This window comes from Rhinatrema bivittatum, chromosome 3, assembly GCF_901001135.1.
Source record: "Rhinatrema bivittatum chromosome 3, aRhiBiv1.1, whole genome shotgun sequence".
In the NCBI taxonomy this organism is placed as follows: Eukaryota; Metazoa; Chordata; class Amphibia; order Gymnophiona; family Rhinatrematidae; genus Rhinatrema; species Rhinatrema bivittatum.
This window is the reverse complement of record NC_042617.1, coordinates 308,338,419-308,361,766: the sequence shown is the minus strand read 5'-3', so window position 1 is coordinate 308,361,766 and position 23,348 is coordinate 308,338,419. Positions and strand designations below refer to the sequence as shown.

The window sequence follows — 23,348 nt, the reverse complement described above, 5'->3', positions numbered from 1 at the left end:
AAAAAAAAAAAGTGGGAAGAAGGCAAAATCTGGCTGTGCAGTGAGATTGAAAAAAAAGCAGCCCCATGCTTCCAGGAGAGACAGCAAATTGCCGCAGAAACTCAGCAGACCAGGGGTTCTGGAGGTGTGGGTGTGTGCAAGCAGAGGGAAAAGTGTAGGAGGAGGAATGCATCTTACCTGTTTGCCCTGGAGGATGAAGGATTAATATGTATATATTATAATTACATTACTGGTTACAAAGCGGACTGCCATCAACCATCCAGTCCATCCTCCTCCTGACTGCCTGCCATCTCTCTCTCTGTAGTAATCCAGGGGGAAAGACTAAAAATCCCTCTGCATTTGTAACCAACCCTGCACACATCTCTGACTAGACTACATCAAGTTTCTAGCAATAAAGAATTTGTTTCCCAGAACAGCAATTGAGTATCTGGGAATAAACTACTCACCTCCCTAAGGATTAAAGTCAGATTCAGATAACTTTATTGGCATGACAATTTTACATGGGTTGCCAAAATCATATACAGAATGATTAAAATAAAAGGGGAAAAATTACAAAATGGTAATAAGTCAAGTAAAGATAAAGATTACAGAAAGCTCAACATGAGGGGCATGCCTCAGGTTTTGGTGTTGGTTCATGTTGTCTGTGGTCAGGATACCACATATTTTTGCTGCTGTAAGATGCTGTTTCTCTTCTTTCACTCAGGATTAGACAGTTTATCTTGCTCATTCTGTTGTGGGAAGTATTGGATTTTCTCTGTCAGTTTTTGGAGTTGTACATCTCTGATCTCTTTGTATTTTGCACGGCACAGGAGGAAATGCATTTCTGTTTCTATTTTGCTGGTGTTGCATTGTATACAGAGTCTGGCTTCTTGGGTCTCCAGTTCAGTTTTTGTCGGTGTCTTTCTATTTCTAGTCTGTGATCACTTATCCTGTATTTGGTGAGGGGTCTGACTGTTTTTTGCATTTGTGACTGAGGTGAGGTATTCTGCTGGTGTGCATTTTCTAAGTAGGATCTGTACCAGTCCAACTTGTTCTGTTTTCCAATTTGCTCCTCCCGATAGGAGGTGTATTGCTGTGCTAGGCCGTGTTGCAATGTGTGTATTGCTGTCTTTTCATATGCCAGGTATACTTTGAGTTCAGGATGTTTGTTCTACATTGGTAGAGCAGATTTTCTACAGAGGAGCTCAGTATATTTTTTCCCAGGATTTTGTGTTGTTTCCCAGAGAGCCTGGTAGTGGAGGGAGTTTGTGTTGCTGTTATTGAGATGACATCAGAATGTGAACATTTGTCTTGCATGGTGAGTAGTAAGGGGAAGTGACCTAATTCTGCTCTCTGTTTCTGCAGACACAGGCTTTGCCATGCTGTTGATTTCATCCAAATCTCTCTCCCTTTATTGCTGATTGTTGGAAAGTGATCAGTGGAAACACCACCTGGTTGCCTGGATGAGGATGCAAGAGTTGGGGGTGGGTGAATACAACCTTCAGAACTTCTTCGCTTGTCACTTTCCGACCACTCCTGACTTAAGTACCATGGTCCCTCCTGTGACTGATAAAGCAGTTTGAAGCTCCTTTCAGAGTTCCCAGGTGATAGGCCTCTGTTTCCTGTTCCAGCTCTTGTTCCTTGTACTGACTGGGGCTGAGAAAGCTGCTAAAGATTCGCTAATAGCCCTTGGAATAGCCAGCATCAAGTACTGCTCTTTCATGGGCCTCCAATGGCTTGGCCAAAGAAACCTGAAGTGAGGTACATGAAACAGGAGAGCACATCAGCACCCGGCTGAGAGGATGTGGGAGTAAATACAGAAGTGCTGAAGAAGGTTCCCAGATGAAATCCTGCTGGGGAAAGAGAGAAGCCATGCATGAGAGCTCCCCAATGACAGCCAGATGGAAAGGAGTAAGAAGAGGGGCAATTTATGATGGATCCCTGATGAGAGTTGGATGGAAAGGAGCAAAGTGAGAAACCATGCATGACAGCTCCCTGATGAAAGCTGGATTTGAAGGAATAAAGTGGGAATCTCTGCAGGATGGTTCCCTGATGAGAGACAGGTGGGAATAAATAAGAACAAAAGCATTCATGACAGCTCCTTGATGAGAGGTTTCTTTATTTCCATATTCAATAAGGAATGATTCCAATAATACACAGGATAATAGAAAAGTACAATGTAATGTGAGATAAAGACCTCCAAGGCCCATCTAGTCTGCCCCTTTTCTTTTTCCTACTAAAATATCACAGATCCTAAAGGATCTCTGGCAGCTTCACTTGTGTGTCTACACTGCTAAGGATCCTCTGTGCTTGTCCCACACTTTCTTGAATGCGATACTAGTTTTACCCCCACCACTTCTATGCATCCACCGCCCTTTCTATGAACAAATATTTCCATGTGTTCCTCCTGTGCTCACCACCAAGATCTAACGACGGGAATGCAGAGAAAAGGCTGAGAGCCTTAAAATGAGGTGCCAGAAGTAGGGTGTGAGGAGGGGTGATGGAAAACATGCCCAGGAGCTGACAGGTGTCGGGGAGGTGTGGGTAAAAGGAATATCAGTCTTTCACAGGTTGGGCTCTCCACCTCAAGCGGAACAAATAGTAACTCAATCAGAGAGCACGTGCGCTGAAATCACAATTCTGTTTCTCTCAGCATCTTTAAAGTTTAATTCCAAGTGAAACAAAAATACTACGAGAAAGAGAGGGCTAGAGAGAGGGAGAAGAACAGGGAAAGACACGGAAAGTGAAGAGAGCGGGAGGGATAGAGGGAGGCAGAGAGAGCTGGAGAGACGAGGGGAGGGAAAAAGAAGAAAGCGATGGAGGAACAGAGGGTGGAGTGAGGCGAAAGGAAGAAAAAGCGCAGGAGACAGAGAGAGAGGGGAAGGGAGAGAGACAGGAGACAGAAGGAGAAAGTGAGGTGAGAGAAGGATAGAGGAAGAGCTCTGCACTTTTAGTGCACAAGCCCATGAATTATAAAAGTTGAGTCTGGAAGTAATCAAATCCTTCTTACTTTCTACTGCAGGAAAAAAAAACTGGGACTCAATTTGTGATTGTTAGGAGCTAAAACTGAATATGGGAAGCAGAGGTCACAACAACATGGTAAATGAAAGAAGAATTGCAGCTGGACAGACGGGATAGGCCAAGTTAGTCTTTTTCTGCCATTTTGGGTAGATGAGCATATTAATGTCCAAACTTAACCCAATGCCAGCTCCCTACCCCCTTTATGTCTTTTACCTGATCTTTTGACCCCTTTCCTACCACTGCTTTCCAGTCTATGTTTCTCATCTGGCTTTTATCATATCCACTGGTAGGCTATTGCAGGCTTTGTCTTCATCCTCTATCCAACACCCAAGTCCCCTTCCATGGCTTTCCAATAATCACACAGCCACAAAAACTAGAGAAGCCATTGTCCAAAGCCTTCCCATGCTCACTGAAGTTTGAGTTTTACCATGGTCACTCCTTGCACGTTACCTAATGACTTCTTCGTAGCCCAACAAAGTCATACCATTGCTGTTAGGGTCATAACCACCTCTCTGTGCAGGTTATCCCTTGGCTACTCCCATGGCCTAGGGATAGAGAGAAAAATAGTCCATTTAGAAACAAGATGGATCGGGAAGGTTCCAGCATTTTCAGTCCTTGCATTCTATATTTTGTCTGTGTAAAGAGGCTGGATAAAGATGATGCTTGATGGACCGCTGAGTCTGGTGCTTTGCTAGCTTGTCATAAGCAATATTTGTTTCCTCTTACAGTTGATTTCCCTTCACCAACTTGTCGAGATTCTGTGACATGATGGAGTGTGCTTGTTCTGGGCAAACTGTGCCTTCCAAGCAGACTGACTGCCAAGGGGAATAAAACTGTCTCTCTCCGCTGCCTGTGCAAGAACGCAGCACACCTTCAGTGAGCGTGGTGTTAAGTGGCATGAGTGTGACATTTGCTCATTTACTAATAATGAATTCCCGCTGCTGTTTAAATTTTTCACAATTAGAAAACTTTTCAAGAAAAAAAGATTCTTTTTTCAACGTAAAGTTTATTGTGACACACAAAACAATAAGTACAACAGTGTTATAATCAAAATACAAGAAAGATAGGTCACAATTTCCCAACAACCACACCACCCTCCCTCCCAAGGAACGATACATTGGCAGGGAGAAGATAACAGAGTGACAGTTATCAACAAGATATTAGCAATAATAATGGAAACATCTTTAGCATCTAACATGAGAGCATTACGATAGAGGACATATTTATAAAATAGTGAAAGTATCCATGGAGTATCATTTAAACAAACCCTAACAGATCGTCAAAAGCTTTGAGATTGTTGCTCTGCAAGCAAAGCCACCAAGGGTGACCACATTTTATCATAGACGGATAATCGATTTTGTCGGATAGCAGATATCTTAGCAATCAGTAGATCTTAAACAAACGATCTAAAACAGTAGATATAGATGGTGCTATGCTTCCCCAAGCCAAAACAATCTCACACCTGGCAGCTAAAAACACTTGTATTAAGAATTTTTGTTGCGTATTATCAAGGTCCAAATTGGGACATTCAACAAAGTACATTTAGCTTGAAGGGAAACATTCACGCCAAGTACCTTAGATGACCAGGAGGCTATAAACTCCCAGAAGGCAGAGAATATTCTACATGTCCACCAAATATGGTTAGACGGACTCATTATCCTTCTCCCAATATCTAATAAACCCCGGAGTTTCCTGTAATTCAGAATTAAGCACCCCATGTAACTTTGAAGTAATTCCTTTCAAAACATCAGCTTTGTCACACAACATTTCAAAGAGTGATTTTCCAAGGGACAAAGAATTCTTAATGCTCATAGTCAAAAAAGTGCCTTAATTGAGCAAAGGAAAGATGATCATGATCTTGTACACCATATTTTTGCCTCAAAAATTGAAAAATCTTCCCCCTTCCATGTAACAGATTCTTAATTTCAGGCTGGTACAAGATGAGTCTAGAAACCCTAGGCGGTCTCCTCCGACAAATGAAATAAACATTTTCTTCTGCCAGGATTTTGGAATACCTGCTGATATTGCAATTGGCAGAGTTAAGAATAGATAGCCGAATCTGGGTAAAATATTCATCTTTACAATTGTTATTTTCCCCAGCCATGAAAAGCCAAGCCTTTCCCAATTAACCAGATCCCTTATAATCGTCTTCACCAAAAGTACATAGTTAAAAGTAAATAAGTCTTCCACTTTGTTACTAAGGTATACCCCTAAGTATTTAATCTTTTGTTTGGCCCATTGAAAAGGATATTTCCTCTGAAGTATTACAACCATTTGTTCTGACGCAGTCAAATTCAAAGTTTCCGACTTTTCCCAATTTAATTTAAATCCTGATACAGCACTAAAACGTTTCATTTCCTCACAACCCCCCTTCAATCAGTGGTCAGGATTAGTCAATGTAAATAAAATATCATCAGCAAATAATAACAGTTTAGAATTATAGCCTCCTATTTGGACCTCAAGTTTCTCAAAAGCCCCTCTAATTCTGATAGCAAAAATAATTCAGGAAAAGCACAAAGAGAAGTGAAGATAGCGGGCATCCCTGTATCATACTTTTACTTACCCTAAAGCTCTCAGCATAACCCCTATTAACTTTAACACAGGTAAGGGGAGTAGAATATAACTTATTGATCAAACCCATAAAGTAAGTCCAAAAACTGCATTTTCTCCAAAGTTTTGAATAAAAAGGACCAGTGCACCACATCATATGCTTTTCAATGTCAGTGGTTAGCAAAAGTGAAGCTATATTTTTCTTCTTACCCACCAAATAAGGTCTACAATCTTACCTACTTTATCTATAGCCATACTTTGAGGGATAAACCCACTTGATCACTATGCATTAGAAGTGGCATAGTTAAGTTAAGGCGCATAGATAGTACTCATGCTAAAATTTTAAGATCTAGATTGATTAACGAAATGGGTCTATATGACTCACATACAGTCGTGCTCCGCCCAGTTTTAGCAATATATAGATATTCCAGCTACATTATGCCAGGGTACAGTGACCCCCCACAACTCTAAGGCAGTTAAACATAGCAGCCAAGGGGGCAGCAATATTAGATGCAAATCTTTTATAGTAGCTAGCACTGAATCTGTCTAAACCGGGAGACTTGCCTGCTTTCAAGTTTTTAATAACCTGAAGAATTTCAACTGTAGCAATCTCACCATAAACTTGTGAAAAGCATTGTCTAATGTCAAAATTAGTCATAACTATTTTCCCTTCTGAGTTTCTTATTTTTGTTATGTGATTCTGAGTTATCACGGTTTTCAATCTGAGGGCCAAATACTTCCCAGCCTTATCCCCACTTTCAAAGTATGCTTGGCGGGTTAGTTCTAACTGATGTGCAATGCTTTCAGAGTCAAGAGTAGCCAACTCGTCTCTAGCTGTATTTAATTGTTTGAGAGTCGAAAAAGAAGAGTGGCTTTGTGGGAGAGTGAGATAACACAATCAATTCTATCCAATAATTCCTTTTTTCTTTTCAGTTTTTCTTTTTTCCTAAAAGAGGCATATGAAATCAATTTCCCTCTTATAACTGTTTTGGAACACTCCCACAGTGTAGCTGGAGACATATTACACTGGCCATTGAGAAGAAAGATTCCTGAATATCATCAGCCAACCTCTTACAATAATACTCATCTTTCAATAAAGCATCATTCAGATGCCAAAAACTCTTACCTGTGTCAAGATTGGTAAAATGAATACAAATTCACACAGGACTGTGGTCTGACCACCCCATTATTGAAAGATTGGTAAAATGAATACAAATCTACACAGGACTGTGATCTGACCACCCCATTATTGAAAAAATCAATATGTGAGTATGTACCATGAGGTTTGGAAAAAAAGGTATAGTCTCTGGTGGATAAATAATGCTGGCACCAGACATGTAATTTTACCAAATTACATCTACTCATCAGAGAGGACAAACTGTCATAACAAACTGCGTATGCGTGAGCCCCTTTAGCCGTGACGCAAACCTCGTAGATAGAGATCCAGCGGTGGGTGAGCAAGTCTTGGTACAGGCCAGACTATGACCGAGTCCAAAAGTCTATACAAAGACCAGGCTGCGGCTGAAGCAAGGCAAGGACTGGACTGACAGCTTGAGACAAGCTGATGGCTTGAGGCAAGGCTTATGGCTTGAGACAAGGCTGAGGTTGAAGCAGAGTTGAAGACTTCAGCAGAGCCACAGGTGAAGACTGAAGCAAAGCTGAAAGCTGAGAAGATGGAATGAGGATGGAGCCAAAGGCAGGAACCAGGTTGGAGTGCTTAAGCAAGACAGAAGACTGGAACCAGGACGAACAGGGACTAGGAGACCTTCTTGCTGAGGCAATGAAGCCAAGTCCAGGCAGGCTAAGTAGTCTTGAGCATGTGACATCATGATTGGGGCAGATACCTGACTCTCCTGCCAACGTGCGCCAAATCATACACACCAATGTGCACGCATGCTCTAAGCGTCTCTTAGCTGGTCCTAGTATCAACACGCGTCAGAGCATGCAATGGCGGCTCCTGCCACATGGTGAACATCCGCTGCCGAAGAGTCTGGGAAGGTGGCTGGATTCTAACAATTGTTTCTTGCCCTCTCAGCCCTAGGCAGACTGAAGATGAGTTATCATTTACCCGGCACCCAAATTGAAAATTAATGTCCCTCACCATGGGATAACAATAATTCCTCCAGAGAGGCTAAGAAGACAACCTGATCATGATTAGGGGCATAAATAGAAAACTAAGGTGTATTAAGTATCTCCCACAATTTGTTCTTATAGCAAATATCTACTTCTTTGGATTAGCGCAAAGAATTGTAAATCAAAAATAAAATCTCAAGCAAACATTATACATACACCAGTATATTTACCCTCCTTAGAACAAGATGAAGAAAACCTAAATAGATACTCCCGTGCTGCCAGCAAGTATTCATACCGTTTTTTTAAATGGATTTACTGGAATAACACAATGGAAGCTTTGGCCATAGTCAACTCATTAAACAATGGCTGATATTTTCGGAAAGAATTTAATTCCTTAACATTAAGGGACAATATTTTACACAGAGTCATAGGTTACACAATATTCTACTACTGTCGTCACACTTCCAAGAAAACCCTCGATCTAATGGAGTCCAGAAATTTTCCCCTCTAGCTCCTTGCTTTTTTCCTTTCCAACCCACTTCTGTACCCTTACCCCTCTCCAATCCCACCCTCCCCATGCCCCCTTTATATGATCTGCAACTCCTAACAAGCAGATCCCACACCTTTATGGGTGGAATGAGCATCAAGATCGAAAAGACCCTCACCAGATGTATAGAAATCATATTCAGACTGTAGTTTGTGCATAATAATCATATGATAAAGACTGTATCAGCAATATACAAAATAGAAAGCAGAGCAATATCTAAGAGTGAAGCAAGATGATAGAAGCATATTAAAGTTGATTTACTGAGTTCCTTACGTTAAGGACTTCAACAAGGCGACGCAGCCTCCGACCCCTTTTCTGACTCAATGCCATCGTGGAAACACTTCCTTGCGGGGAGGAGAAACAACCAGAGCTGAAATCGAGAAGTTCAACACTATGCCTGCCGCTCTGAAGATTTCAACAGTCTCAGACATGTGGTGAATCCTATGTGATGCTTCCCTTAATTGAAAAGGTGAGCCAAATGGAAAGGTCCAATGATATTTGATGTTCTCCGATTGGAGCAACCTGGTCACTTCTGTCAGTTCTTGGCGCTTATGTAAGATTGTGGAAGCTATGTCAGCAAAAATGCTGATTTTATTCACGTCCCAAGACCACTCAGGCTTTTTACGTGCCAATTGATAAATCTGCTTCTTGACGCGGTAATTAAGAAAGCATACAATGATGTCATGTGCCCGATAACCAAGCTTAGGCCACACAATCCTATGTGCCCTTTCCAGATCTATTTCCAGAGGATCTGCTCCTGTGAAACCCTCATGGGTGGCTAGCTCTTTGCAGATAGCAGTGACAGTTGCTCTGCAGTCCTTGAGGTGGGGGTTGTCCGGCACCGCCCCCCCCCCCCCTTGGAAGCGCAGATTGTTTCTGCGTGACCTGTTCTCAAGGTCCTCTAATTTACCTGCCACTGCCATTCAGAATGCTATTCTGTTTGTTGCCCCTTGACGTGGCTCTACTCCTCAGCCTGTGCCTCTATCTGCGTGTCGAGTTCGTCATCGCGCCCTGCCAATTCCAAAGAACTCCCCTCTCAGATCCACCAACATGGTGAATCTCTGTTTATTTGCTTGCATGTCATGCTGGATATTGCAGGATCACTCTCTAAATTCCGCTCTTTTGATGGCATTTCAGTAATCACTGACATTTGAGCAGGCTCAGGAGGATTTAAATTTGTGCCCATTACCTCTTGGCCCGATTTCTCAGACTCGGCCTGGTCCTCGACCACATCATTCACAAGCTTACTAAAAGGTGAAATGCTTGAGATCGGTCGTCTGTTTCTTTTTTGGACATCATCCTCCAATTGCAGACAGACAATATTAAGCAAAATGGCTAAAATTCGCTGACGGATGACTAACTTACAGAATGGATTGAGGTTGAGGGGGGGTTCAGGAGCTCAGATCTAAGCATCTCTTCCTCCCCTCCCCCCCAAAAAAATGGATTTATACATTAAATATAAATCTGATCCACTTTAAAAGCAGAAGATAATGCACTTATCCTATTTCCCCAGCTGGAATCTCACTTCTAACCTAACATATATAATTTTTAAACTATGTCTACACTTTATAGCACTTCTTGCTGCTACATCATCAGTTTTTCACTTGCCTACCAGTGTGCTTTCTGCATAGGCTTCTGATTGCAAGCAGCACAGTAATGCTCCTTCTACAGCCATGGACTGTAATTCACAATAGTGAAAAGGGGAAAGAGCTCTCAAACACTACTTCTTTCTCCAGGAATGAAACAGAAATGAGACCAAAGCAAGATGGATCAGAACCTCTTTAAATCCATGATCTAAAAGCCATATTATGCTGCAGATCTCCCTGAGAAACCATTCAACCTCCTGCATGTCTCTCTAAGACACAAACTGCTCCAGAAAACACTGCGTGCATCCATAAGTACTGTGTCACCCCAGAGACAGCTTAATCTCCCAGACCTGTAGGGAATCCCTAGCTCCAAAATGCGGATTTTTGCGTAGGCTTCATCGTATTATTAGAACATTGTCTATTAGAATCCTCACTCGGGCCCTCACCGGGATCGCAACAACTGGGAGGTATGTTTTCAGGGTCTAGGCCAATTTTCAATGTCCGCATCCATGATGGAGAATAAATACAAACGTCTTTATCGCTGGCACTATTCCCCAGAGAGAGTAGCCAAATGGTGCCCAGGCCGCTCACCTAATTGCTGGCGACAGTGTTCCCAGAGAGGTACCTATTGGCACATGTGGTGGCAATGTCCCAAGCTGCAGGGGTTTTGGAGTGCTTGTCAAGGACTGGTGGATAAAGTGTGGGGAGTTCAGGTTCCCCCTACAAGCGGAGTTCTGGCTACTTGGCCTCCCCTATCCAGATCTAGATGATGAAAAACAGAAAATGTTTTATTATCTTACTAATGCTGCCAGACTAGTGATCGCCGCTCAGTGGAAATGTACGAACCCACCCACACTCACGCAGCTCTACGGCAAATTAAGACAAATACATCATATGGAGAAATTAACGGCCCATAGGCGAGACACCATATGCAAATTTTATAGGATGTGGACACCGCTGATTCAATACAGAGCACAGATAGAACAGCGTAACTGATAGTATGGGGAGGTTCTGAGAAATGGCAAGGGGAGTGGGGGAGAGGGGGATTAATAGGGAAGAGTGGGACATGGCAGTTCTATATATGGGTATCTGTAAACCTGAGGAGAAGATATTGCACTGGAACTGTTATGTATTTTATACTTAGGAGGCAAAACAAACGTTCTGTATTTGCCTATAGGTTTGTTCTGCTGTTCTCATCTCTATTTAACATACTGTTTGTAAGCTTTACATTATACTGGATAATAAAAAATTTTAAATATTAAAAAAAAAGAATCCTCACTCGGGATGATCTCCTAAAACAACGCTCCAGTGTGTTAGATAAGACTGCATAAATTAGTGATGGCACAGGATCTAAAGAGGTGCTTCTCTGTCAGATCTCGTGGTGCTGAAGAGGTACAGCTCCAGAGGGAGAAAGGATGAGATTGCCCTGATGACCGCCATTAATCTTTCTAGAACTCAACAAACCCCCTCAAACTCAGGCTATATGTTTGCCAAAATTTGTCTCTTGATCCAGGCTACCAAGGGGGATCTCCTGGTCTCTCTCTCTCTTTCTGCATAGAGAAGCGAAGAACTCTTCCCTAACCACTGCACGTTTCTGTCTCTTTCTTTTCCCGCAGTATGTGACATCTCTCCGTGGTGCCTAATTAACTTAACAACTCTGGCAGGTGAAGCACGCCAGCCCCCCACACACTCTCTGCCAGCCTTGTCATTATGAGCGCACTACAAATTTGCTGGGTGGACTTATTATTTCTTGACTGATGTAATGGAAAACTTGGAATCCTGGCAACCGTGCAGGGAACACACAAACACATAAAGAGTATGCATGCACATCCCTAGCAAGAGGGCTGGAGGGGGGGTTCGCCTTGCAGCACCCCGTTTGCTAAGTTTTCACTCTTCGAGAACAAAACAGCTGGAAAAATGATTTCTACATTGTTCCTTTCAAGGCCTTGGAGACCCCCCCCCCACCCCCATCCTCTATGGTGCTTTAAAAGAGAGCTGTACCTTCTGCGTACCGTGCGTTATGGCCAAAAATACACCGAGCAGGCAGGGTAATGTCCAGGCCCTTCACCATGCTAACCAGCACCATGGGCAGTCAGGAGGCAGAGATGGCCGCGGGAGGGACGGGGCACGCTCGGATGACCCAGCTGGCTTGCCAGGATCCTTCTCCGATGACACACTTGCGAGCCAGTGGCCGTGTACGTTTCTGCCACTACAGCAGCAGTATAGAGTGCTGCTGCCCTGTCCCTTGATGGGGGCGGGCTGGCACACCGTGGCTGATCTCCCCCATCTTGCCAGCTCGTTCTGCTGGCCCCGGTAACACCTACCATCTATTAATTAAGCGTGTTTCTCCTAAGTCACGCAGGACCAATGTAATAAACTGTGATTAAAAAATGTGCACTCAATTTTTAGCACACATTTTCTTTATTCCAGTGCTGAAAAAAACAAAGTTAACTTCAAATGCAGTAAGCTAATGGTATGCAAATACACTGGGAGTTAAAAAAAAAATGTGCACTCAGCCTTATTACATCGACCTCAGTATAAGCAGCATGCATAAAACATGATCTGTGTACATAAAATTGAAAAGGCACACTAGGCGTGACCTGAGGTGGGGTAGGGTGGTGGATGGGTTCGGGGGGGGGGAGAATAAACAGATGGGTTCGGGGGGGGGGGGGTGCAGTTAGGTGAGTAGGGTTTGGGGGATTAGTGAATGGGTGGGGGCAGATTAGAGGATGGGTGGAAGGGATTAGGAAATCGTGTATGGGTTAGTAGATGGATGGGATGAGCAAGTGAGTGAGTAGACAGGGGGAGAGTATTAAAGGGAAGGTCGGGGGTCAGGGCAGGGTAGAATCCTTCTGACTTGGGGGTTCCAGGGCAGAGTCCTTTGCCTTAGGGATCCCAGATTTAGGTACCTAGCGCCTAGGTCGCTTTTTTTTTTTTTTCAGTCTTGGACTCTTAGATCAGAGATGGAATAAAAGTTAACTGAGAGGTCAATATCCAAAAACTCTGTCCGGATAACGTTTGGAGTTACCCAAAGAAAAGCTGAGATTTGACCATTTTCCCCCCCACTCCCTGGCTAAATTTTGTCTGGGTAACTCATTACCCACACATTATATACTTGGATAAAGAGGGGCGGTGATGGAAGTGTTCTAGGGGTGTGTTAAATTTTAACCTGTCAGTGCTGATAATCAGCGCTAGCCAGCTAAAATTAGCCAGGTAAGTCTGGTCAGAAAAATACCTGGCCTAACAGTACCCAATTAAATTTAGCTGTATATATTCAGCAGCAGACTTATCGGCTTAAGAAACCACTGGATAAAGTTATTCGGATAACTTTCCTGCTCAGCAGCCTTTTGACTATCTTTCTGTAGAACTAAGGGTCATGAAATGAAACTCCAAGGGTGAAGTCTCAGAACCAACATCAGGAAATACTTTTTCAAGAAGAGTGTGGTGGATGCTTGGAATTCCCTTCAGGAAGTGGTGGTGAAGACAAAACCACTAAGGGGCAGATTTAAAAAATGTACGCGCGCGGCCTATGTTTGTGCGCGCGATTTTATAATATGCACGCGCAGCCACACGCATGCTATAAAATCAGGGGTCGGCGCGCGCAAGGAGGTACACACTAGTACACCTTGCGCGTGCCGAGCCCTCGGGGAGACCAGCTGGCTTTCTCCGTTCCCTCCCTCACCTTCCCCTCCCTTCCCCTACCTGTCCCGCCCCCCTCAGCCCTAAAGAAACCCCATCCCGTACCTTTGTCGTGGAAGTTACACCTGCCAGAGGCAGGTGTAACTTGCGCGCACCGGCCAAGTGCCGGCACGCGATCCCCCGGCACCGCGGCCCTGAAGAGGCCTCTGGCCACGTCCCTGGACCGGCCTGCCCCGCCCCGCCCCCGGACCGCTCATTTTTTCCAGCCGCGAGACTTACACGCGTCCCGGGGCTTTACCCGCGCTGCCGGCCTTTTGAAAATAGGCCCGGCACGCGTAACCGATTTACGTGCATGTAAGTTTTTTAAAATCTGCCCCTAAATGAATTCAAAAGAGCATGGGATAAACACTGTGGATCCCTAAAGGCTTGTGGATGATGATGAAGAAAAGGATGCATGGGTTAACCTGCACAGAGTGGCAGTTACTACCCTTAACAGAAGGCATGGGGGATTGTTAGCCTTGATGCTTTTGGTGCAACTGCAACACTGCTCTCCAATTTGATGGTGAGGGGGTGGGTGGGAAAAAGGTATTAGACTCTGAAGACAGCCAACCTTGGGTCCCAACTTTTATCATCTAGGGCAGTGGTTCTCAACAGGTGAGTCGGGAGATCCTGGGAGGTGAGTCGTAGGGCCAGCAGATGGCTGCCTCCTTATCAGCCCGGGTGGGAGTTGGTTGACTTCTCTTACACTGGGCCTGATGGGAGGTTTCTCTCACTTCCTTCCTTCTTTCTGGCCCAGTGGGAGGCTGTTTCCTCCTTCACCCAGATTAGAGAGAGACATCGCCAGCTCCTGCTGTTTTGGGCCTGATGGGACACAAATTTTATCTTCCCCTACTGAGTCTTGGAGTGATGCTGCTGCTGATCTCTTCACCCTGTGGAGGGTGAGGGAAAGGAGGTTGGGGATGCTGGGAAGATGAAGGTGGAATGGAGAGGGAGTGTAGGGGCTCCTGAGCAGGAAGGGGTGGGAAACGGGGGGGGGGGGGGGGGGAGGTCAGGGTAGGGAGAGTCAAGCAGGGGAAGAGAGGGAGCACAGGGAAGAGGATGTGAGGATCAGGAATGCTGGGCTGGGATATGAGTGTGAGCAGATGATTGAAAGGAAGTAACTGTGAAAAGTGAAGGATGATGGAGGCATGGAAGGGGAGTGATGTCAGTCTGGGAAAGGTGCATTTCTTCTCTCTTTGTACTTTGCTTAGTGTATGAGGAAATGTATTTCTGTTTCCAGCTCTCCAGGTTTGCACTGCATGCAGAGTGGCTTTTTCAGGTTTCCATTCCAGTTTGTGTCTCCATATTTGTAATTTGTGGTCTTTTATTCTGATTTGGTAAGTTTGGATCTGTATGTGTGACTGAGGTGTGAGGTATTTATTAGTAGTTAGGGATTTGTATCAATCTTCTTTGTTGCGTTTTCTTATTCTCAACAGGCCATGCGTTGGTGCTGCACTGCTGCCTTTCCATAGGAAGGGCTACTGCTGTTTGAGTTCTGGGAGTTAGTGTTGCAATGGTATGAAAGGTTTGCTACACACATGCTGAGAGGTTTTATTTTTCAGGTTTTGTATTTTACAGTGCCCCTGGTAGTAAGGGAGTTTGTGTTGCTGTTAGTGTGATAGCACCAGAATTAGAATTTTTTTTTATATAGCGAGTTTTATTTGAAATATCCTAGTTCTGCTCTGCATTCATTGTTTGGGTACGGGGGGTGGGTTCCTTTGGATGCAGAGTATATGTTTGTATTTAGCCCTGTGATGGTCAAGTGGTCAGTGTGTCACGCCTGTAAGCATTATCTGCCAGGTGTTTCCCAAGAGAAAAAAGGTTGAGAACCACTGATCTAGGGTACTGATATGCTGACATTAGAGATAAGGCACAGGACTGCTTCTACAGCCAAGTCCAAAAGCAAAGCAGGTTCAAGCAGCATCGTCTGAATTACCAAGAAGGCTGCTCACCCTGTAAAAATGTTGCTAGCAGTAATTTTGAGATGGGTTTGACAACTACTTGGTTTTGATTGTAAATATTACTACCCTTAAAATAAGGCATGGGGGTAACCTGCACGGGGGGGGGGGGGGGGGGGGGGGGGAGGGGGCAGTTACTACCATAAGGAACTTGCTGGGCAGACTGGATTTGACCATTTGATCTTTTTCTGCCAACAATACTATGTTCCTATGCTACATTTCTGGGGCTAGTGTTAGTCTATGGTGCTATGCCAAGACCTGCGGCTCCTGGGTGCAGTGGTCCACCTCACACCCAGAAGACCCAAGTCCGGGCCTATCGCACTCAGGAACTCCGGGTCCGGCACAGCACCACAGACTAAGACTAGTCCCAGAAATGTGAGTTAAGCTTCCTCTGACTCGGGAGTTAAATTTCAGCTTTAATGCACCTCCCTGCCTTGGAGAGTAATAGCCAATGCCTTTCTTAACATGGGATTTACATGAAAGGAGAGCCTATTTGTGCACCCATTTTTACTCACATTTGGATTTTGTGCACTAAAGTCCTTACATAGTGAGTAAAATTACATGCACAAAAAGAAAGTGTGCAAAATTGTAAAAATGTGCATGCCGCCTAGTGCACTTTATTACATCAGTCCCTCATCGTGAAACACTTTAAGATACTTGCCTACAATTCTCCTTAATGCCTAGAACCAGCCATGCTCCGAACAATGCCCTGGCCTGCCATCATATCTAGATGGCCCATGGATTCTTGAGAAGCGCTATCTGCACACAGGTGAGTCTCTCTCTCCATCTGCCTCGGCGCTCCATGGCTGGGGATCACCAGAGATACTCTGAAAGCCACTATTTAAGAGTATCTCTGGTGATCCCCAGCCTTCTGGAGCTGGCAGAGCTGGTTTGCTCCTGCCATGGAGAGCCGAGGCAGACGGAGAGTGATAGAGTATTCATGTTTGCGGTACTGGCACTGCCTTTGTTTTTTCCATCACCGGGGACCTTTGTTTTCAGTTTACATTCTATTTTTCTGGGTTATTATAATGAACAAAAATGGGAGAAAATCAATGGAAAAATGAGTCATTTTTTTCTACTGATTTTCACCCATTTATTTTATAATAAATACTGATACATTTCTGGGGAAAAAATAAAAACTGAAAATGAAGGTCCCTATCCATCATTAAACGGTGGCTGCGGGGACCTCTCAGGTCCCTATGGCAGGAAGTGGAGATGGGGGCAGGAAGAAGCAGGATCTCCCTGGTTCCAGCTGCTGCAGGAGGAGAAAGCCACAAGGAATCCCTGGGTCTTGCCTCTTTTATGAATTCAGCACAGTGCAGCCTATGCAAATGATCGATACTGCCAATGACAACGAGTGGGAACGAACGAGCGGGCTCTGGAGGCCCCTGGCAGCAGGAAGAGGAAGAGCCGAATCTACTGTCTCTGCAGATGTGCTGACAGCATGGGGAGAGAGGAAGGGGTGGAAGGAGGAATCCCATCCCCCACATACCCAGAGGAGCTTCTGGTGCGGTCACATAATCACAGCAGGATCTGCCCCCCCCCCCCTCGAGTACCAAGCTCCAGGTGGGCTGGGGACAGAGTCCTCCCCCTGGCTGAGCGGCAGATAAAATGTCCAGGAGTCTTTGCACCATCAGAAGACGAGTTTCGCAAGTCAAGCATGGGGCATCAGGCTAATGTCCTTAACCCACAAGTGGGCAACGGCCAACAGGCTTGCACTGGGGAGAAGCGAATAGTAGGGTGGAGGCTGGCGGCTGACCCTGCAGAGAGCGCGAGGTAGTGACAGCCCAGTGCCTCTGCTTGTCACTAGTTGAGGGTGGGCCCGGGCGCAGAGGAATGCTGTACCTAAGCCCTGCTGGAGCATGGGAGTTGGGACTGGAAGGGGTGTACAGAGAGGAGGCTTGCGGGCAGCAATCTCCTCCTCTTAATGTCACTCATCAGTGGCAGCAAAAGGCACTAGGTGTCTTGCAGATTGCTTTGACCCCCAATTTCCACACTAGGAAGATCAAAATGTCAACAAATCTAGTGACAAAATACCTATATCGAAAACACCAGATGCAAACCAGACTGCACCAGCACGAGCTATGAAGCATGGCATGGACGTAGGTACAGATCTGGAATGAACTGCAGAGAGGGCTGGTGACAGCAGGCCTTGTAAAGAATGAAGCAGATTAAAACAGAACCTGGGCCATGGGTCCTGCCTGCCCTGCCCAGTCGTAAATCCTCTTACAAGCATAATCCATTTTTAATTAGCCGTTGCTCAATCAGGACCCTTCTCGATTTTCAGTGCATGCAAGTCCCGGGATGCTGCAGCTGCTTCCCCGTGCTCCATGCCAGCAGAGAATGTTTTGGGGACAGAGACAACGCTGCATGCGGCAGCTCCTGGCTCTCCCTGCTTGCCAAGCGGCTCGTCTGCTTGCCATCCGCTGCCAACGTGTCACAGCCCTCATTAGCTGTTCTCCCCCCCTTCCCCAAGGAAAGCAAGCTGCTGCGTGACAGACAACAAAGTCCTACCTGCAGGCTGCTGCGTTTCTTTTTCATTAGCGCTGTGTGTTTCACTCCCTCCCTGCCCCCCCCCCATCACCCTGCTATTAATATAAAATAAGACTCTGGAGATTAACTTAGCATTTCGACACTAGGAGAAATGCCATGCAGCATATCCTGTGGAACGCTCTCAACAAGCTGAGACAAGTGCAAGCTGAATGAGGCTCCCAGCCTTGGGCATAATACGCAAAGGGGGCGCAAATCAATGACAATCTGAATTAAAGATGACCCTGGGACCGCAGCAGTAACGTAGCCGATCTCCTGCACTGGGCCAGCTTAGTGCTCTGACAGCTGGTCCCTGTGACAGGAGCCAGCAGAAGAGAGGAGCATCTCGGTGGGGCAGGGGCAGCTCTAGACACTGGCCCTCAGGCAGGGGCCAGCAGAAGAAAAGAACCACCCCAGATGCGGCTACCTCTCTCTCTCTCTCTCCCCCCTTTTTATAGGCTCGGCTGAGGCGTGTGCCGCATTCCTGACTTGTTTAATCGAGGACTGGGAGGAACTACTTTTTTTCAGTGCGGCTGCTGCTTCTCCCTCGGTCTGCTGCCTTTTTTGCTAAGGAGACCTGGGAGGCAGGAGGAGGGTGCACTGAGAATCATTTTGCTGCCGCTCCTGTCTGGGCTGCCGCCCCGGCTTTGCCTGCCCTGCAGCTAGCCGGAGACTAGACTGAGACTGGAAAAGAGCAAGGGGACAGAATGACAAGGGAGTGGTGAGAGCACAGGAGTTGGGAGGCTGAGGGGGTGCAATCCTGAAAATTTGCCTTAAATGCAAAAATGCCTTCATTCTAGTACTGCCTTCAACCGTAACACTGCAAAATGTCAATTTCTTAAAAGCAACATATGTTACAGAGAGGGACTCCTATATACAACCCAAGCGCTATTAAAGAAGTGTGTGTGTGTGTGTCTGCATTTGTATTTGTGTGTCTATATCTGTATGTATGTGGGTTGCTGTGTATATAACAGCTGCTGCTGCACGCCAACCCACTTGTTCTAGTGGACTTAAACCTCCCCCTACAGTAACATCTGCACATCATATTACTGTAAAATTCAGGACATATACTCCTCCACTCTTCTGATGTGGTCTACAAGAGAGCGGGAGAGAGAGAGAGAGAGAGTGTGTGTGTGTGTGTGTGTGTGTGTGTGTGTGTGTTTCAGATCCTTGAATGTTCGTTTTCAAGTTGGTGAAACAAGACACTCAGAAAACGGCTGAACATGTTCTATACCGCATGAGAAATAAAGACACAAGTGGGAGAGCGCTTCTCCGGCTAACGGCTCAGTATAGAAGAAATACATACTTTCCGATGTAATAACGTGTGCCCAGCCCAGTGCGCAGCTTAACGCGTGGTTGGACGCCCTAGGCTAACTCCCAATGCAATAAGGGTATTAGCGCGTCCAAAACACGCGCCCAAACAAATGCATAGCCAAAAGTGCTCTTCTCCTGTAAAATTCCATGTAGGTGAGGCTATTAGCTATTAACCCCCAGACGCAGAAAATCGCTGGGCACCCAACGCATCCTTTTTAAACACGGCAAATTTAACGCCAGCTCTGGAGCTGGCGTTAAATCATACCCGCGAGTTAAGTCTGTGCGCACAGCACGAGGGGAGCCTGGGGCTTCCGAATTTCTTATGCAGGTAGTTATAAAATTACCTCCTTAGAAGAAAACTTTCAAAGCTGTTTGTAATGGTAAACAGAGATTTCTCCATGTAAACTGGCCTTCGAAAAATCATCCCGTCTGAATAGAGTTAAAAGTGCACACAGTCTTTCAAAACGCTGATACTTCCAGCCGCATTCTTTAGGGGAGGCATTCCTGGGTAGGACTGGATAAAATGCGTACAGAATGCATTTTCAGTTTTACTCATGTTCTTTTCTATAGAAAATCTGCTTGCACAAAACGTAGGTAGAAAAGTTCATCGGTGCCCCAAACTCCCTAGCTACACAAAATACACAGACACCTTGTGCACTTCCCTCTCCTGGGCGCCCGATGAATTTAAGCGCTAGGAACACACAATTTCTCCCTAGCACACCCTTTCTAGCACAGTAGCTCATTATAACATAGTATCGGGTGCTCAGGAGAGGTGGTTGTGCGCGAGTTAGAAAAACAGGCGCTCAAGACGTGCAGACTCCATTCGATCTCCTGTCACCTCCCTCCCTCACCCCCACACTACTCTGTGTATGTATCCCTTCTCAACACACCAAATGGCCCACGGCCCAGTGAGGCCTCCACAATCTGTCAACTTTCAAAATGTTTCTCTGTCTGCTGCAAATCACTATTCAGGATTCTGGGAGGAATAACCCCCACAAGAAATTATATAAAATGAATTCAACAAATGGAGTGGAGGACTAGACCAATGGTTACAGCAGCAGACGTCAAACCAGGGCAGCCAGCGTTCAACTCCCGCTGCTGCTTCCTGTCACCTTCACCCTCCATTGCCTCAGGTACAAATTTAGATTGTGAGCCCTCTGGGGATAGGGAAAAACCTACAGTACCTGAACACAATCTGCTTTGAAGTGTCTGATAAAAGCAGAATAAGCATGGAGCACTGGACTTGGTTTATCAAAGCTTTTTTCATAGGGTAAAGAACAGCAGAAATCCAGAAGTCCCATCAAGCTCGGGCCCAGAAAACTGTAAACAATAAGGGAAGTGTCGGACCCTGATGGTTACCTAGAAGAAACCCACCCAGCCCCATCCCCCTCACCTGGTCTGTCAGAGTCAGTCTCACTGACACTGGAGGTCGGGCTGCCTATGGACGTGGTTTTTTCACCATCACGGTTGCCAGCTTCCTTCTGCCTGCTTTTGGCAGCTTCCATCCCCTTCACACGGCGAGCATGGCGGTTCCCCTTGTAGTGTGCCTCAGCCTGGCTCTGCACGGTGACAAGAGGAAGCAGATCAGTCAATTAAGTGTGACCTTACAGTTTAAGCTGTTAATATTACCTTTTGAATGCAATATTTTATACAGTACTCAATTACTTTTCTCATAAAACCTAAAATGGGTTAAGTCTTCCTGAAGTGCCCTTTTCCAGGTACCTTACTTACAAAAGATTTCTGGCTGCCTTTAGACCAGGGATGGCGAGCTTCAATCCTCGAGGGCTGCAAACAGGCCAGGTTTTCAGGATATCCACAATGAACACGCATGAGAAAGATCTGCATGCACTGCCTCCACTGGATGCAAATCTTTCTCATGCGTGCTCATTGTGGATATCCTGAAAGCCTGGCCTGTTTGCGGCCCTCGAGGACCGGCGTTCGCCATCCCTGCTTTAGACAGATAGGTGCCCAGATTTACCACCATCTACAGGAGATCAGGGGAAATATGTCGAGCTTTAATCCCGACATTTTGGAAAAAGTGAGGAAAAGCACCCTAGACAATAATATTTTTTATTATTGCAAAAATAATCAGATTGCAAGGTAATAGTTACTGAAACTAGTTAACATTAAGTTGTTAACAACTCAAACATGTAATTTATAAGCTTCTACATTTAGAAAATCAGAGTGCCGATTCCAATTGGACAAGAAACCCAAAGTAACAGGACAAAACTGTCAGACCATAAAGAAAAGCATGCAGGGCATAGTTTCATAAGGTTCACATTTTAGCAGCAACCTTCCTGAAAAAGAAGTTACCTCGTGCACTGCAGAACTCTGCCACTGGGTGATTACGCATCCTTCTCTTTCCCTGCCTTTGCTAGTATCTGACATTATCAGATTCGTACGGTCCCCATCCCAGTAACTTTATTCAATCTCAGGGTTTAAATTCTCATAGAATATTTTGCAGCACTCCTCCACCTGCCCCTCCCCCTCCTTACCAGTTCTGTCTGCTTTATTTACTGGCAAGGGTCCTGCAAGCAGCAGCTGTCTCTGCCACTGCCCGAGGTACAGGGGTTGGGTGAAGACAGAACGCCCTCTGTCCGGAGTGAAGGTTTCTCTCCCTCGCCCATGAAACCATCACTCTCTCTCTCTCAGGCTGGAGTGTCTTGTGTTAGTCCGTCTCTTTCTCTCAGGCTGGGGGGGGGGGGGGGGGAGGTCTTGTGGCATTCTCTTTCAAGCTGGGGGTTCGCTTGATTGTCCTTCTCAGGTTGGGGGGTCTTGTGGCTATCAGTCTGGTTGCCATGCCAACAAGCTGTGTGTGTGGTAAGTGTGTAGGGCGGTGGGCAGGATTCCAGGAAATCTCTCAGGCTGGGAAGGGTGTCTTGCGGCAGTCTGTCTGATTGTCTGTCTCTCTCTCTTTCTCCTAGTCCTTCCTGCAGGACTGAAAGTAGCTTTTAGACAATATTTTGCAGAAGACACTAAGACAGGCTGCTGTACAAACTGGGCTGGGCCCAGAGCAGCCCACCACCCATTCATATGCCAGGTGTTGGAAGTGAGGGTGGGCTTGTGAAAGGCAGCATCTGCTGCTGAAATAAGGGAGGGCTGGGATCAGCCTAGTGCCTCCTTAAGGCAGGGCAGCCCACAGAGTGTTGAGTCCTAGTTTGAAGTTATTTACTGGAGTTCAGCTTCACATAGCTCCTGCTGGATTTAAGCACGGTTTGTTTATTTAGAATTTTTCTATACAACCGCATCAAACTTGCTATCCTGAAATTCTACCCTTGTTTGAATTTGCCCATCTGTTCAAAATGTGAAGTTGTCAGGTTTTGCATGGATCTAGTGTGGTGGGAACAGTGGCATCACAGGACATATGGGAAACCAACACAAGCTGGAAATTAACAAATAACAGGCGCTCTTAATGATACCAATGCCCGGATGTTCATTCAAAAGAAAACTGCTAAAACAGACAGTCTAGAGCCAGCCAGTGGCCTAATGACAAGTGCTGTGTGCAGGAGACTCAGAATTTCTCAGATTGTTCAAGATTTGGGATGCAGCAGAGGCAACACTCACCACCTCTGGGAGGAAGTCCCAGTCATTATACACAGTGATCCCTACTGGCTATATGAAAGCATAATTACATCAGGTTCCAGACAGAACTACATGTGGTCTGTGCCCTTTAGCCACAGAACTGTCGCTGCAGTGGCTGGGCTAGATGGAATGGCAGATTTATAAAATGGGGGAAACCCCTCAATAGCTGTGAATGAAAGCTCATAGTACTGTAATTCTACTGACTGAACTAGAAACCCAAATGAGCAGGAAGAAACTGCCAGGCCCACAATTATTTAGCACATCTTGTACTCTAATTCCAACTCCCTTAGCAACCTAAACTTAATTAGGAACTCAACAAAATTAAAATGAAGGCAACAGTCCAGCAGCAAGAGGGGAGCTTTCCAGTCTTTTGCATCGACTGTCTCTTGTATGATTTTTTTACCCACCGGTGAAAGACTATTATGCACCTGATGCAAAGAGTTCCTGGTTCTCAGAGAATGAGTCCAATCTCTGGAGGCTAGAGTGGCAGATCTGGAGTAGCTGAGGCAGACAGAGAGGTACATTGATGAG

General features: G+C 45.5%; 1 protein-coding gene across 7 annotated transcripts in view; it reads right to left on the bottom strand.

Annotated features, from left to right (window-relative positions):
- The window catches only part of ZNF385A (zinc finger protein 385A), a 280,797-nt gene that overhangs the window by 70,328 nt on the left and 187,121 nt on the right, over positions 1-23,348 (bottom strand). For all 7 annotated transcript variants that reach the window (XM_029595142.1, XM_029595145.1, XM_029595147.1 and 4 more), the window contains one exon: positions 20,629-20,794. In XM_029595142.1, coding sequence (XP_029451002.1) covers positions 20,629-20,794 — 166 coding nt within the window. The remainder of the gene's footprint in view (positions 1-20,628; positions 20,795-23,348) is intronic.